This window comes from Narcine bancroftii, chromosome 7 (genome assembly GCF_036971445.1).
Source record: "Narcine bancroftii isolate sNarBan1 chromosome 7, sNarBan1.hap1, whole genome shotgun sequence".
NCBI lineage: Eukaryota > Metazoa > Chordata > Chondrichthyes > Torpediniformes > Narcinidae > Narcine > Narcine bancroftii.
This window is the reverse complement of record NC_091475.1, coordinates 93,116,006-93,131,230: the sequence shown is the minus strand read 5'-3', so window position 1 is coordinate 93,131,230 and position 15,225 is coordinate 93,116,006. Positions and strand designations below refer to the sequence as shown.

General features: G+C 40.7%; 1 protein-coding gene across 5 annotated transcripts in view; it reads left to right on the top strand.

The window, feature by feature from the left end:
- The window catches only part of LOC138739118 (uncharacterized), a 54,192-nt gene extending 39,749 nt beyond the window's left edge, over positions 1–14,443 (top strand). For all 5 annotated transcript variants that reach the window (XM_069890611.1, XM_069890612.1, XM_069890614.1 and 2 more), the window contains exons 6-8: positions 37–115; positions 8,840–8,873; positions 13,062–14,443. In XM_069890611.1, coding sequence (XP_069746712.1) covers positions 37–115; positions 8,840–8,873; positions 13,062–13,166 — 218 coding nt within the window. In that variant the 3' untranslated portion in view covers positions 13,167–14,443. The remainder of the gene's footprint in view (positions 1–36; positions 116–8,839; positions 8,874–13,061) is intronic.
- The last annotated feature ends 782 nt before the right edge of the window (positions 14,444–15,225 follow it).

Sequence of the window (15,225 nt, the reverse complement as noted above, 5' to 3'; positions counted from 1 at the left end):
TTCTGAAGAATTTAATGATTATATTTATGCTTTCAGGGTTTCTGACAAGAGCTGTATTGATAACATTATGTGTAGTCTTCGCAGGAAGTGTCTGTTTATTCCTTATTTTGAGGTGGTAAGTAGGAAAATCCTGGTGTATAGAACTGATGCTCATCCAAAATTATTAATACTTTGTCAAAACAACCTTTATTTTGAAATACTTAAAATAAAGGCTTATTGGTCTGATTTTCAGTCCTTGGCATTCCTACAAATAAAACAGGCTGAAAGTTCATTGGAACAGGGGAATGCAGACAATCTCACCTGTGCTCCTCCTCCACCCCCTCCCCTGCCCACCCCCACCACACTTCCTTCTTTGGACATCTGCCTGATTTTCAGCACACCGGAAGAAGGGCTGTGGCTCGAAATATCGACTGCCTTTTGCTTTCCATGGATGCTACGTGACATGCTGAGTTCTTCCAGCTCTTTTGTGAACTGCACTAGCATTAGCTGAGCAATAAGTGATAGCCAAGGGCATAGGCAGATGATTCTCTGGCTGCAAGAGAGACTTCGGGATGGTGTGTAAGGGACAAGGCTGGTAAGAATAGGGAATGCTGGGTAACCAGAGATATTAAGGATCTAGTCAAGTAAAACAAGACATCTACCAGTTATAGACAGCTGAAATCAAGCAAACAGTACAGAGGATGAAGGAGTTCATTTACAAGGGAAATTAGGAGGACAAAGAGGAGGCACGAGATTGTTCTAGTAGATAAATTTAAGGAGATTTAAAGAGATTTGGACCAAGTAACATTAAAGACAAAGGAATAACAAGGGAAAGAAGAAGGCCCTTAAAAAATCAACAAGGTCGAGCCATGGGAGATGAGTGAAGTTCTTCGCAAGTATTTTTCACCTGGATTTGCCATGGACAAGTACAGGGAGGTGAAGGTCATAGTAATGTCTTGAATTGGATCCAGTTTACAGAAGAGGAGGAGCAGGATGTCTTAAAACACAAAGTAGGCCTGATCAAAGATATTTTATTATGGGACACTAGAGAAGAAATTGCAGGAGCCCTGGCAGAGACTGGTGTATCATTGTGAAGTGTGGGAATGGAAATGGAAGACTAGAGGGTAACTAATATGGTACCTTTGTTTAATAAAAGGCTCTAAGGATAAGCCAGAAGCCTATGGGGTAATGAGCTAAACACATGGCAAGGAGAAGATTCAAATGCTATTTGAAATGGTAGGGACTGATTATGGGTAGTTATTATTGCTTTGTGCATGGGAAGTTGTGTCTCAGATTTATTGTCAACAGTACATATATGGCATCTCATATAACCCTGAGATTATTTGTCCTGAAAACTGGCAGAATTACCACTTAATGGTTGTACAAAAAAAACTGTACACAATGTAAACATGTAACAAAACAAATAAATGTAAACAAACTGACTATGCAAGGCAGAGAAGAAAGGATAAACAATAAAATGTAAAAGTAAGATTCCTTAAATGAGTCTCTGATTGAGTTTATTGTTGAGCGGTGGAGGGGGAGCGGTTGTTCCTGAGCCTGGAGGTACAAGTTTTATGGCCTCAATACCGCTTTCCTGATGGTAGTTGCGAGAAGAGAGCGTGTGCTGGATGGTGTGGTTCTCAATGATTGCTGCTGCTCTCCGACAGCAGCATTCCCTGCAGATGTTCTCGATGGTGGGGAGGGTTTTGCTTGTGATGTCTTTGGCTGTGTCCACTACCTTTTGCAGGGCTTTACACTTGGGAGTTTTGGAGTCCCCTTTGCTGTGATGCAGCCGGTCAGCACACATCTGTAGAAATTTGCAAAGGTTTCTGGTGTCATACCAAACCTTCACAAACCCCTGAGAAAGTCAAACCATTGATGTGTTTTCTTCAGTGTGTTGGGTACAGGAAAAATCCTCCAATATAGTAACTTCATGCACTTAAATGTGCTCCCCCTCTCCATCTCTGATCCCCAAATGATCACTGGATCGTTCACCTCTGGTTTTCCCTTCCTGAAGTCAATAGTCAGCTCCTTTGGTTTTGGTGACAGTGAGTGTGAGGTTGTTGTTGGTGCACAATTTAGCCAAGTTTCCTGAATGCTGACTCATCGCTCCTTTTTATATGACCCACTACCGTGGCATCGTCAGTGAATTTGTAGATGGTGTTATTGTTGTACTGAGACATTCGGTCATAGGTGTAAAGCGAGTAGAGCAGGATGCTAAGAATGGAGCCTTGTGGTGTTCTGGTACTGATGGAGATGTTCAGAATCAGAATTTATTGTCATAAGCAAGTCATGAAATTTGGTGTTTTGTGGCAGCATCATAGAGCAAATGTATATTATAACCATCTTACAACATTACTATATAAAAATAAAATAGTGCACGCAAAGTAAGGCAAGGTCTTTGGATCATTGATTATTCAGAAATCTGATGGCAATGGGGAAGAAGCTGGCCTTGTTCTGTTAAGTGCTCATCTTTAGGCTCCTGTATCTTTTCCTTGATGGTAGCAGAGTGAAGAGAACGTGGCCTGGGTGATGGGGCTCTTTGAGGATAGAGGCTGCTATTTTAAGACACTGCCTCGTGTAGATGACCTCAATGGAGTGAAGTCTGGAACCTGTGATGTTGCAGGCTGAGTTAACAACCTTCTGGAGTTTTTCTTGTCCTAAGAGTTGGCACCTCCATTCCAGGCAGTGATGCAACCAGCCAGAATGCTCTCCATAGTACACCTGTAGAAGTTTTCCAAAGTCTTCAATGACATACTAAATGTCCTCAAGCATCTCACAAGGTATAGCCGCCTTCATGATTGCATTGACATGGAGGCACCTGGACAGATCCTTGTAGATGGTGACATCCAGGAATTTGAAGTTCTTGACCCTCTCTAATACTGACCCCTTGATGAGGACTGGGTCGTGTTTGCTTGACTTCCTCCTGAAGTCCACAATTATCTCTTTGGTTTTGCTAATGTTGAGTTAAAGATTGTTGTCGTTACACCATTCAACGAGCTGATCTCTCTCCCTCCTGTACGCTTCCTCATTGCCGTCTGTGATTCTGCCGACAACTGTGGTGTCATCAGCAAATTTCTAGATAGCATTGGAATTGTGCCTGGCCACATAGTCATAGGAGTATAATGGGTAGAGCAGTGGGTGAAGCACACATCCTTGAGGTGTGCCTGTGTTGATAATCAGTGAGGAAGTGTCGGCCTTTCCCATTTTTACTGACCATAGTCTTCTGATGAGAAAGTCAAGGATCCAGTTGTGGGGGGTGGTGGGGTTGGGGGGCAGTGTGCAGAGACCCAGCGTTTGAAGCTTCTTGACCAGCACTGAAGGAATAGTGCTGAAGGCTGAGCTGTAGTCGATGAAGAGTAGCCATAAGTATGATTGTTTTTTTTGAGGTGATCCAGAGCTGAGGGAAGATCCAGTATCATTGCTTGTGCAATTGTGACGACAGACAAATTGCAGTGTGTAGCGTGTCGAATGACTCAAAGACTTGTTGACTCAAACCAAGGCTTTTATTAACAAAAGACTGGAGCGTAGTACATCGAGGTCGACCAGTCCAGACTGACCTGGGTTTGGTTAGGAGCACCCCTTTATGACCTGCCAGTAGGCATGGCTATGGCTCTCAGCCAATCACTACAAATATATACATTGGTGATAGTATCCTGTACTATCACACAGTGGTCCTGATCTTTACTTAGGTACATGTTAATTCTGGCCATGACCAGCCTATCAAAGCATTTCATCACAGTAGAAGTTAGTGCTACTGGGCAACAGTCATTGAGGCCGCCCACTCTACTCTTCTTGGGCACCAGGATGACTGATGCTGTTTTGAAACAGATAGAACCTCTTGATTGCAGCAATGAAAGGTTGAAAATATCCATGAACATTCCGCCTTGTTGGTTGGGGCAGACTTTCTGTACCCTGCCAGATACACCTTTAGGGCCTAGTGCCTTGTGAGGATTCAACCTCTTGAATGAGGTTCTGACATCATTCTCACAGACAGATATCACAGAGTCCTCCACATTGCCAGGGATTCTAGAAGGGACTGTTTGGTTCTCCTTTTGAAAGCGGGCATAGAAGGGGTTCAGCTCATTGGGTTATGAAGCATCACAACCATCTTGCCCTCACTTTGTAGGTTGCAATGGCCAGCACTCCCTGCCAAAGCTGGTGTACATCTGTCTCTGTGGGTCTGCTGTTGGTAATTCCCATGGTGTTTAAATGGCCCAATTGCTGGCTGTTTAAAACTCCTGCCATGTTAAACTTGCCTAGTGCAGGCTGTTTAATGGTCCCGCAATCAAACGGAAACTGCCAAATCTTCCAATTTCAAGGTCTTCCAGCGATCTTAGGGTATTCTTATTTACAGGTAAGTTTGATTTTATGGTTCTATGGTTCTAATGCCACTCCACTATTCATGAAGGGTTAGAGGCAGCAGAAAGGAAAATATTAAGCTGAGTCTGGTGGTTGGGAAGATGTTGGAGTTGATTGTCAAGGATGAAGTTAAGGAGTAGTGGAGGCACATGACATGATAGGCCAAAGCCAACATGGTTTCCGTAAGGGAAAATCTTGCTTGACAAACCTAATGGAATTTTCTGAAGAAGTGATAAGCAGGCAAAATAAAGAAGAGCCAGTGGATATTGCATATTTGGATTTTCAGAAGGACTTTGACAAGGTGCTACACGTGACTCTACTTGGCAAGATCAGAGCCCATGGTATAACAGGAAACATACTGGCATGGGTAGTGTTGGCTGATTGGCCAGAAGCAGAGAGTCGGAATACAGGGATAATATTCTGGTTAGCTGCCTGTTTGTAGTGATGTTTCGCAGGGGTCAGTGTTGTGGCCATTTTTTATGTTGTATATTAATGATTTGGATTATGGAATGAATGGCTTTGTGGCCAAGTTTGCAGAAGATGCAAAGGTAGGTGTAGCAGCAGATAGTGCAGAGGAAACAGAGGCTGCAGAAGGATTTAGACAGATTAGGAGAATGCTCAGAGAAGTGGCAAATGAAATACAACATTGGAAATTGTACAGCCATGCACTTTGGTAGAAAATATAAACAAGCAGACTATATTTAAAGTGGGAAGAAAATTGAAAATACCCAGATGCAAAGGGACCTGGAAGTTCTGGTATAGGATAGTCTGAAGGTAAATTTGCATGATGATTTTGTGGTAAAGAAGACAAATGCAACGCTGGCATTCATTTCAAGAGGAATAGTATAGAGGAGCAGGGATGTGATGTTGAGGCTTTTAAATGCACTGATGCGACCTCACTTGGAGTATTATGAGCAGTTTTTGGCTCCTCATTTAAGAAAGTGTTTGACAGCTCTTGGCCCGCACTCATTGGAATTTCGGAGAATGAGGGGGATCTCATTGAAAGATTTGGAATGATGAAAGGCATGGACAGAGTAAATGTAGAAAGGTAATTTCCCATGGCGGGAGAGTCTAGGACAAGAGGGCACAACTTCAGGATTGAAGAGTGTCCATTTCAAACAGAGATGCGAAGAATTTCTTCAGCCGGAGTGTGGTAAATCTGTGGAATTTGTTGCCACAGGTGGTTGTGGAAGCCAAAATATTCGGTGTATTTAAGGCAGAGATTCTTGATTAGCCAGAGCATCAAAGGTTATGGGGAAAAGGCTGAGCAGTGGGGCTGAGAGGGAAAATAGATCAGCTCATGATTAAATGGTGTGGAAGACTCGATGGGCTGAATGATCTATTTTTGCTCCTATGCTTTATGGTAACCTTCCTAAGCAACCGTCAACCAGTGCCACTCACATCTATAATTGAAGCATTTTTGCTCCTGTCTGCCTGGCAACATGGATCCATTCCCATTTGGTTCCTGCAGCAACAGGTCTATGAAAGATGCCATCTCACAGGCTCTCCACAAATCCTCGAACACCTGGACAGCAAAGGCACATACATCAGGAAGTTTTTTTTATTGACTACAGTTCAGCATTCAACACTATCATCCCAAAATTAAACAGCAAACTCCAAGATCTGGGCCTCAATACTCCACAGGGCAATTGGCTCCTGGATTTCTCACCTTCAGGTTCCAAACAATGTAGATTGGCAAAACATCTCCACCATCTCCATAGACAGCAGGGTACCACATGGCTGCATACTTAGCCCCTGCTCTACTTGCTCTACATGTGTTTCTGTGTTGCTTGATACAACAACAACACCATATAGAAATTTGCTGACGATACCACCATGGTAAGCTATATAAAGAAGGGTGATGAATAAGCATACAGGAGGAAGATTGAAAACTTGACTGAATGGTACACCAACAACAACCTCACCCTCAATATCACCAAAACCATGGAGCTGATTGTGGATTTCTGGAGGGGAACACCAGAGATGTATGTCTTAAAGTCGAGCTCCTGTCAAAATACAAGTAGTACAACCAATTCACACAGTACAATTCAAACAGACTTTATTCGAATAATGCTAGCAGGAATGAGCAATCTGTAGTGTAGGGTAGACAAGGTCACCTCACTAAGACCGTTTGGTCTCATTCAAAGAACACGGTCACAGGGTACAATATTTAAGGCATTTTCCTGCATACAAATTGGACAACATTTCTTTGAAGGTATTCAACAGCTTATTTTTTATATTTGCATATCCTCTTTCTAAAGAAAGGGAACTGATTTGTTGATGGTCATTTAATCTCATGTACCAGTTATAATTAAGAACATCCTTCTGGCATACAAAAAGTTAACAGAAGTCTGGAAGGGTTGCTCACAGTACACAATCAGTATCTATTCTCTGCCTGCCTGATTTCTGGTTTCTAATTTACACATGTAAATGGATAGTTTCATAGTAATCTTAGATTCTTGACGTTGACAATGGTGACCAAAACTTCATCACTGAAACAATGCCATCCATTCAGGGACTCCATTCAGGTGCTGGATGCTTATTGCAGCCTTTAGATGACATCTAACAGGTAGTAGTCAGTTAGCACTATTGTGCTCAAGAGATCAGGCAGGCATTAGGATATGGCTCAGTGGAAGAGGTGAGAGTTGATTACTGTCTCAAATGTCCTTGGTTAATCTTTCTTTCTCTCCTAGCTTACTGGCAAAGTCTGTGTGATGGTTTCTTCATCATAATTCCCATAACTAGATATTCTACAGCTAATATTCCACATATGATCCAGTGATTATTGGGGGATCAAAGGTAGAAAGGATGAGAAAATTTAAATTCCTGGAAGTCACCACCGCAGAGGATCTTTTCTAGACCAAACATACTAATGTCATCATGAAATAAGCTTATCAGCGCTTCTACTTCCTCAGCAGTTTGCGGAGGTCTGGCATGATATTGGAAATCTTGGCAAACTTCTACAGATGTGTGAAAGAAAGTGTGCTGACTGACTGCATCGTGGCCTGGTGTGGGGGAACCCAATTCCTCTGAGTGGAATGCCCTGCAAAAATTACTGGACACAGCCAGGCAAAACTCTCCCCACCATTGAGAAAATCTACATGGAACACTGCAGATGGAGAGCAGCAGCAATCATTAAGGATCCACATCACCTAAAACAAGCTCTGTACTCACTACTGTCATCGGGTAAGAAGTATTGGTGCCACAAGACTCAAACGTCCAAGTTCAGGATTAGCTGCTACCCCTCAATAATCAAACTCCTGAACGGCAGACTTAACTATTACCGAATATTTATTTTCTGCATTTGCTCAGTCAGTTTACATTTCTTTATTTTAATTACATATTTTTCCTTTCTTGAATGCAGTTTACAGTTACTAGTAATTAGAAATTCTGCCTGGCCCAGAGGAAAAAGAATCTCAGTATTGCATGGGATGACATGTATGTACTCTGATAATCAATTTGAACTTTAACTTCGACACCAAAACTGATGGTTTTGTGATCAGTGAAGGTGTTCTAAGTTACAACAGGATCTAAGTGAACTGGGAAATAGGCCAAGGCATGACAGATGGAATTTAACTGAGGATTTGCACTTTGGTAAATTGAACTAGGGCAGGACTTGCATGGTAAATGGTAAGACCCTGGACAGTTTAGTGATGAATAAAAGAAACTTCAGGATACAAGCATGTTCTGTAAATCTGACAATGCAGAGTGGTGAAGAAGGTATATGGCATGCTTGGCTTCATCAATCAGCAGACTGAGTAGAAGAACAGGGCTGTTGTATTATAACTGCTAGTGACAACACACTTGAAGTATTGTGTCGGCCATTTTTGAGATTCATTGGGCCAGAAAAGTTGCAGAAAAAAATGATGAGAATGTTGCCAGGACTGATAGGATTGAGTTATAAAGAAAGACTGGTTAGGCTGGGACTTCTTCTCAAATATCAGAGGCTAAGAGGAATCTTATTGAGCTTTTATTTTATATCATGAGGGGCACAGATAAGGTAAATCATCTTTCTTCAAATGGACTTAGTTTTGAGGTGAGGAGAAAGATTTAAAGGGATCTGAGGGGCACCATCTTTTCACAGCAGATGGCGGATATTTGGAATGAGCAGTCAGGAGATGGTAGAAGTGGGGACAATTGTTACTCCGAAAAGACATTTTGATGTGGTCAGCTATCCAGCAACTTGGACCTTTTCCCCAATGTGCAGTTCACGCAGTGCATTGAGTATATATGCAAAGCATAATATGCCTGAAAAAAAATTGTAGGTGTTGGGGAAGACTAGCACCACTGCTGCTCAGCATTCTTCTGGTGTGAGCATTGTACTTGAGCTAAATTCTGATCAGTATTTCTTGATGCTTCTAAAGTGATTGAAAATTGCAAAGAAATTGCGAGAGGTGTCACAATCCAATTTCTATTCTGACTCCACCCATTAAATGAACTTTTAAAAATCAGATTCTGATAAAATGTACTAAAATATTGAAACACTTTTTTTTTTCAGGCATCAAAGAAAGCAACTGGTAGTTACTCCCAAGGTGAGAACATACAGATTTTTTTATTCATAACCAATTGAAGGTCATTATCATTTCAGAGCCTGCACAGCTGTACTTTAACTCTCAGAGTGTGTAAAGACCATTCAGTTCACTTGCTGGATAAAATTTTGAAAAAGTATTTCTTATGTCAATCTGCTTAAATTAGGTTATTGGGCTAGCATACACGCATAAGAAGATCATTCAGCCCATTGTGTCCTAGTTGGACAAAAAGGAATTTTAATTCCAGTTCTCAGTAACAGGCCCCTCTGGCCCACAAGCCCGTGCCACCCAATTATACCCAAATACCCTACAACCTGCTTACATTTTGAAGGGTGGGAGGAAACCAGAGCATCCAGAATAAACCCATGGGAAAGAACGTACAACTCCTTACCAGACAGTGCCAGATTCGAACCCCGGTCACTGGAAGTGTTTCAGTAACTGCTACACGAACTGTGCTGCCTTCAATTGGGCATGCAAGTGGTCATTTAAGTGCTGCATCAAAGAAAACAAAACCTCCTTGGTGCAGGAGGTGATATTCCAGCATTGGCTGGATGACAGGAAACAGAAATTGGACATAAACAAGTTTTTTTCTGCTTGGTACGATGTAATGATGGATTGAACACGGTGGCCAAGATTTATACATTTGATTTTTATGATTTGCATGGACCTACTAAAGGGGTGGTTGCTATACAATCATCAAGGATCCTCACCACCCAGCACACACTCTGTTCTCGCTGCCACCATCAGGAGAGAGGTATAGGTGGCACAAAACTCACACCACCAGGATCAGGAACAGCTACTCCCCCTCCACCATCAGACTTCTCAATACAAACTCAATCAGAGAACCCATTTAAGGACTCTTAATTGTGAACTTTACTGATTTTTCTTTATTCTCTCTGTTCTGCACAGTCAGTTTGTATACATTCATTCTCTGGGTACAATTCTTTATTTGTTTACATGTTTACGCTATGAACATTTTTAATTTACACTACCAATTAGTGGTAATTCTGCTGTGCCTGCAGAAAAAGAATCTCAGAGTTGTGTGTGATGTCACATTTGTACTCTTGTATGTATTCTGTCAATAAATCTGAAATTAGCCTCAACACCATATCCGGTAGCTTAAGGCACCCAGGCTTGCCCCTGCTTGTTCTGTCCACTTGCTTTAACTTCTGGTAACCCCTTTATTTATTTTACTTATCACGAAAGGAGATCAATGTTTCAAGCTTGAACCCTTTTTCAGATGTGCTGAAAATTAGATAGATGTCCAAATGAAAAGGTTGGGGTTTTGGGGAGTAGGGGGAGGTTGGAAGAGCACAAGTTACCAGGTGATAGTAGGTGGATATAATTGGGAAGGGGAGGAAGAGAAAAGACCTGAGAAGGTCAAAAGGGGAAGAGGCTGAGGGGTCAGAAAGATCGCTCTCTGATAGTAAAAGGAAGGGCTAGAAAAAAATGAGTGTTTGAGGGAGGGGAGGTAACAGAAATTGGTTAATAATGATGGAATCCAGTGGGAGACTGCCCAGACAGAAAACAAGGTATTATTCTTCCAATGTACAAGTGTCCCCAAACTGGCAGTGTGGAATTAAAATGGTTGACCATTGGGAGATCTTTGCTGCTTCAGCAGACAGATCGAAGGTGCTCAACAAAATAATCTAATCTGTGTCCGGTCTCCCCGATGTAGGGGCGGGCGCATCTGGAGCACTGGATGCAGTAAATGACCCCTACAGATTCACAGGTTACATGTTGCTTCACTTGGGAAGATTGTTTGGGGCCCTGATCAGTGGTCAGGGAGGAGGCGCAGCTTCAAGTATAGCACTTTTATTTATTCTTTTGTTTTTCTATTGGTTCTTTTTTTAAAAAGAACAGAAACCCAACCCCCCTCCCCCCAGGTGTACATTATTAACAGTGTGTCTTTGTACCCCTGATCGAAAGGAGTTGTGACCAAAAACCACACCCGCCCACTAGATTCCACGGAGGCCAGGCTCATACCTAACTCCCATATAACCATATAATAACTCCCCTGAAATTATGCCTCAAATCTACACAAACTTACAATGATCAATTCATATATTTTTACACTAATCTATCAGGTAAAAACTGTTTTCTCTAATATTCTCTCTCTTCCTAAAACTTGCATGATTTCATTATACATCCCCAACTGCAATATTTCCACTTCCTCTTCAGATATCTCCCAGTTCTTGTCTCATTCTCTTGGCAACAAATCTGCAAACACTCACTTCATTGGGTTCCGTAAAAAATCTATTTTTACCCTCAGGAACAAAAACTGTTAACATTGCTGGATACTTTCAAACAAAAGTGTAATCTTTTTTCCATAGCACATTTTTAACAGCATTAGGTTCTTTTCTTTTTTTTCAACAAATCAAAACATATCAGGGTAAAAGAAAATCTTATTATCAATGTAAATCAATGAGCTCTTTCAATCTCAATATCTCCTTGAAAATTCAGTTACCCCCAAAGTTTGTGGAATCCAACGTTGTAAAAATCTGTTCATATCTTGCCCTTCATCGCTTTCCTTAAGTCCAACAATTTTTATATTATTTCTTCTACTAAAATTTTCTAACATATCAATTTTTTGAGTTAATTGTTCTTTCATGGCAGCCGCCTCAGCTTGAACCTTCTTCATTTGCTCTTTAACATGCTGAATTTCAAATTCATTGCCTTAAATTTTTGCGTCCATCACTTCAAATTTTTGTTCCATTTGAGACATCATTCTCTCCACCTTCTTCTTAGAACCCTTATTTTCAATTATACCCTCATTGCACTTTTTAACTTCCATTGTTAACTGTAACAAAGTTTGCTGGAAAGTGTCCATGTACTTCTTCATTTCAGTTGTAGATATATAAGACTCTTTTATTTTCTCCTGTGTTCACATACATTTCTTCTTCTTCCTGCTCCTCCTCTTCATCACTGGAGCTGGAGGCTTCTCGAGCTTTTTTAAAAATTGCCTCTGTCTTTTTTTTTGTGTTCTGCGCACGCGTGACCCCTCGCACATGCGCGGTGTCTCTTCCCGTGGCAGTCGGCAACTGTCAGGGGAAGACCTTGTACAGCGATGTCCATGGTCTCCCCAGCTCCAGGTCTGCCACCACGGGCACTTGCCTTCTGGAGAGCTCCAGGATCCTCCTTCGATGTAGGCCTCTCGTCTTTATCAGCTTCTTTTTTCTTATTCAAGTTCTTGAAAAGAAACAGTCAGATTATCTTTCTTAGGAGGCATTGTTTATTGTTCTGTAGGTCTTCTGATAGCTTCCTCTGCTATTTTCTTGCAGTTAGTTCAGGCTTCTTAACCCTTTGTTAAAACTTTATTGGAGAGAGCTGAGAATTCCAGTCTAGCCCCATGCCCCATGCCGTCACGTGGCTCGCCCCCCCCCTCCCCGAGTATAGCACTTTTTGAATCACAGGGCTTTGTACCATCCGTGGGAGTGGACGAAGGAGCGATCATTACAGAAAGCGTGGAGAGAAAGATGTGTTTGGTGGCAGGTTCACATTGTAGGTGGCAGAAATTGCAGAGGAATTATTCAGGCAACTGCTTAATTTTTGTCACACTTGAAGAAGGGCTCAAGCCTAAAACATTGACAACCTTTTACTGTTTATGGACCTGAGTTTCTCCAGCACTTCTACAGCAGCTGCACATTTCTTGTTTACCAGCAGATTCATCAACAATTTTTTCATTTCATCTATCCATGTTGACTCTACTCAGTTTTATTACACTTGAAGACATTTTACTGCTATTTCCTTTATTATATACTCCTGCATTTTCAGTACTTCTGAATTTTCTATTTTCTGTTGCCCTCTTTTAATTGGATCAATTGATTTAATTTGGACAAGATGGATTCAAGTTTTTTTTCCCCATCCTGGGCAGTAGTTTTCTCTGCCTATCTAACGAGGGGTTGATGACCTTTCATGTTAAAGTGGACAGGAGGAAATTCGGCTCTGCAGTTGGTTGTCTACACTTATTTCATCATTATAGAGTTTGCTCTCATCTTTGGTGTTGGAATTTTGGTTTGCTTGCTCTTCAGAGAAGAAAAGAATGGACTCAAGTTTGTGAAGAGTACCTACTTTACCCTGGTATATTACTGCCCAGATCCTGATGGTCACAAAGATTTACTCATTCGCACAGATTGTAATTTTTACCACTATATTATGAGAGTTGTTTATCGTTTGCTTTTTTTTTTCCAGCAATATTCAATTCAAAACTTTGGATACCAAAGCACAGGGGAAGACTGCATTAAAACCAGACAAGATCCTGGGACCACACCAGCTGATGCCCCCAAAAAGCCTTGATTCCATAGCTGATGTTGATCATTCAGCAGCTTTTAAACAAAATGTCTAGAATTTCCATGCAGAACGTTACATAAAAAGTTTTAAACAATCATGAGCTTGTAGCTTACAGCATGTAGTTAATTTGATTTAGTGGCTTCAGTACAAAGTTTGGAGTAATGAATGGTGCTTGGTGCCTTGATCATGTTCTCCCATCACTAATTAACATTTTTTTTAAAATGCACAGGCATGCATTTAACATTCTTTTATGCAATGCTGATACTATTCATTATCCATAAAGATTTATTCATAGCTTGTTTGATTTTATCTCATATTCAGGGGAGTAACGTACTCAGGTGAACCAAATTTGTAGCAGGTTGTTTCAGATGCTACTAATATCACAAAGTTAAATGATTTCCAACATGGAGAATACTCAGTTTCATTGTTACATCTATTTTTAGTTCCTTGATCACTTGAATTATCCAAATGTGGCAGAAATATTGGATTTGTAGTTATTGCATAGAAATGCTACAGCTTAGCTTAACGAGTAGGTTAAAATGAAAAATTAAAACACTTCTTTCTGTAAATGTTCCATTTTTATATATTTGTCAACTGAATTTGTAACTGCTATAAATCTCCTTATCCTTAATACAGGAGGAAATATTTTTTGTAATACAATGCGTGATTAATTTAGTGTATTTTTATTTAATGTATACTAAAGTATTTTTTTTTCCATGAAGTACCTACTTGGTTGCAGCAAGAATTTCAGTGCATATGTACATTGAACACTGTATGTGACAAACCCATCATTAAAATATCAATCGGGATAACAATATTCCACAACTAAACTGCTCCATTTTGTTGGCGAATAGTACTGGAGCAAAGGCCATAGTGGGGTTGGAGATGATTAGGCCACAAGTCTAATACTCACTAGAAAGTTCTGCTAATAATTTATATTTCCTAAAATTCCATTGAAAACCAGTCCAAAAAGTATTAGCTTCATATAATTTTATTGAGGAGAAAAAAGCCCTTCACCTCAAGTTGTTCACCTAAGCAAAACCCATGTTTGGCCATATCCCTCCAAACCTTTCCCATCAATGCACCTGGCTAAATGTTTTAGAAATGTTACAATTATACACACCCCTACAGTTCCCGCAATATATTCATGTACATTCTATAATGCATATGACAGCAAACCTGTTACCATGTGAGAGAAAAAGATGCACCTCAGGTTAATCTATCCCCTCTCACCTTAAATCTGTGCCCCTACCCTTGGAATAAAGACTGAATAAATTACCTCATCTCCATCTCTCATGATTTTATCTACTTATATAAAGTTACCCCTGAGCTTTCCATGCTGGATCAGATATTACTTGGATCAAAGAAAGGAAATATAGCAGACAGAACAGGCAGGAGGACAGCAAAGATAAAGGAAAGACTGGTGGTTTAAATATTTATTTCATTTCAATGATGATTAATGAGTAAGGCAGACTAACTTAGTGGACTGGGATATTATAGCCATAAGACCAACATAGCTGATAGAGGGGCAAGACTGACGACTCATTGTTCTAGAGTACAGATGCTACAGTCGAGAGATGGCTGTTGCCTTCTTGACAAAGAAAGGCATAACCATGCTTAGAGAGAGCATTCCTGGGGCCCACCAGTGAGGCTAAATGGGTAGAAACAAATAGGAAATTATCACTTTCTTTGGGACTCTATGGTAGGCCCCAAAATAGTCCATGGGAATTGAAATGAATGATGTCTAAAGAGATTGTAGAAAGATGTACAATAAGGGTATTATTGCTATGTTTTAACTTTCATAAAATTGACTGTGCAAAGAGCTTGGACACATTGGAATTTATCAAATGTGGCCAAGAAAATTTCTTCAATTAATATATGGTATAGAGGGCACAACTCTCGACCTCCTGCAAGGGAATGAAAAAGGGTAAGTGACTGAAGTTTCAATAAGAAGCACTCTTAGACCAGTGATCAGCTTATAATTATTAAAATAGTTGGAGAAAGATGGGACTAAGTGGGGCAAAGCCTAGTTTGGAAGCTATTGGTGAGAGATTGATGGGGAGAG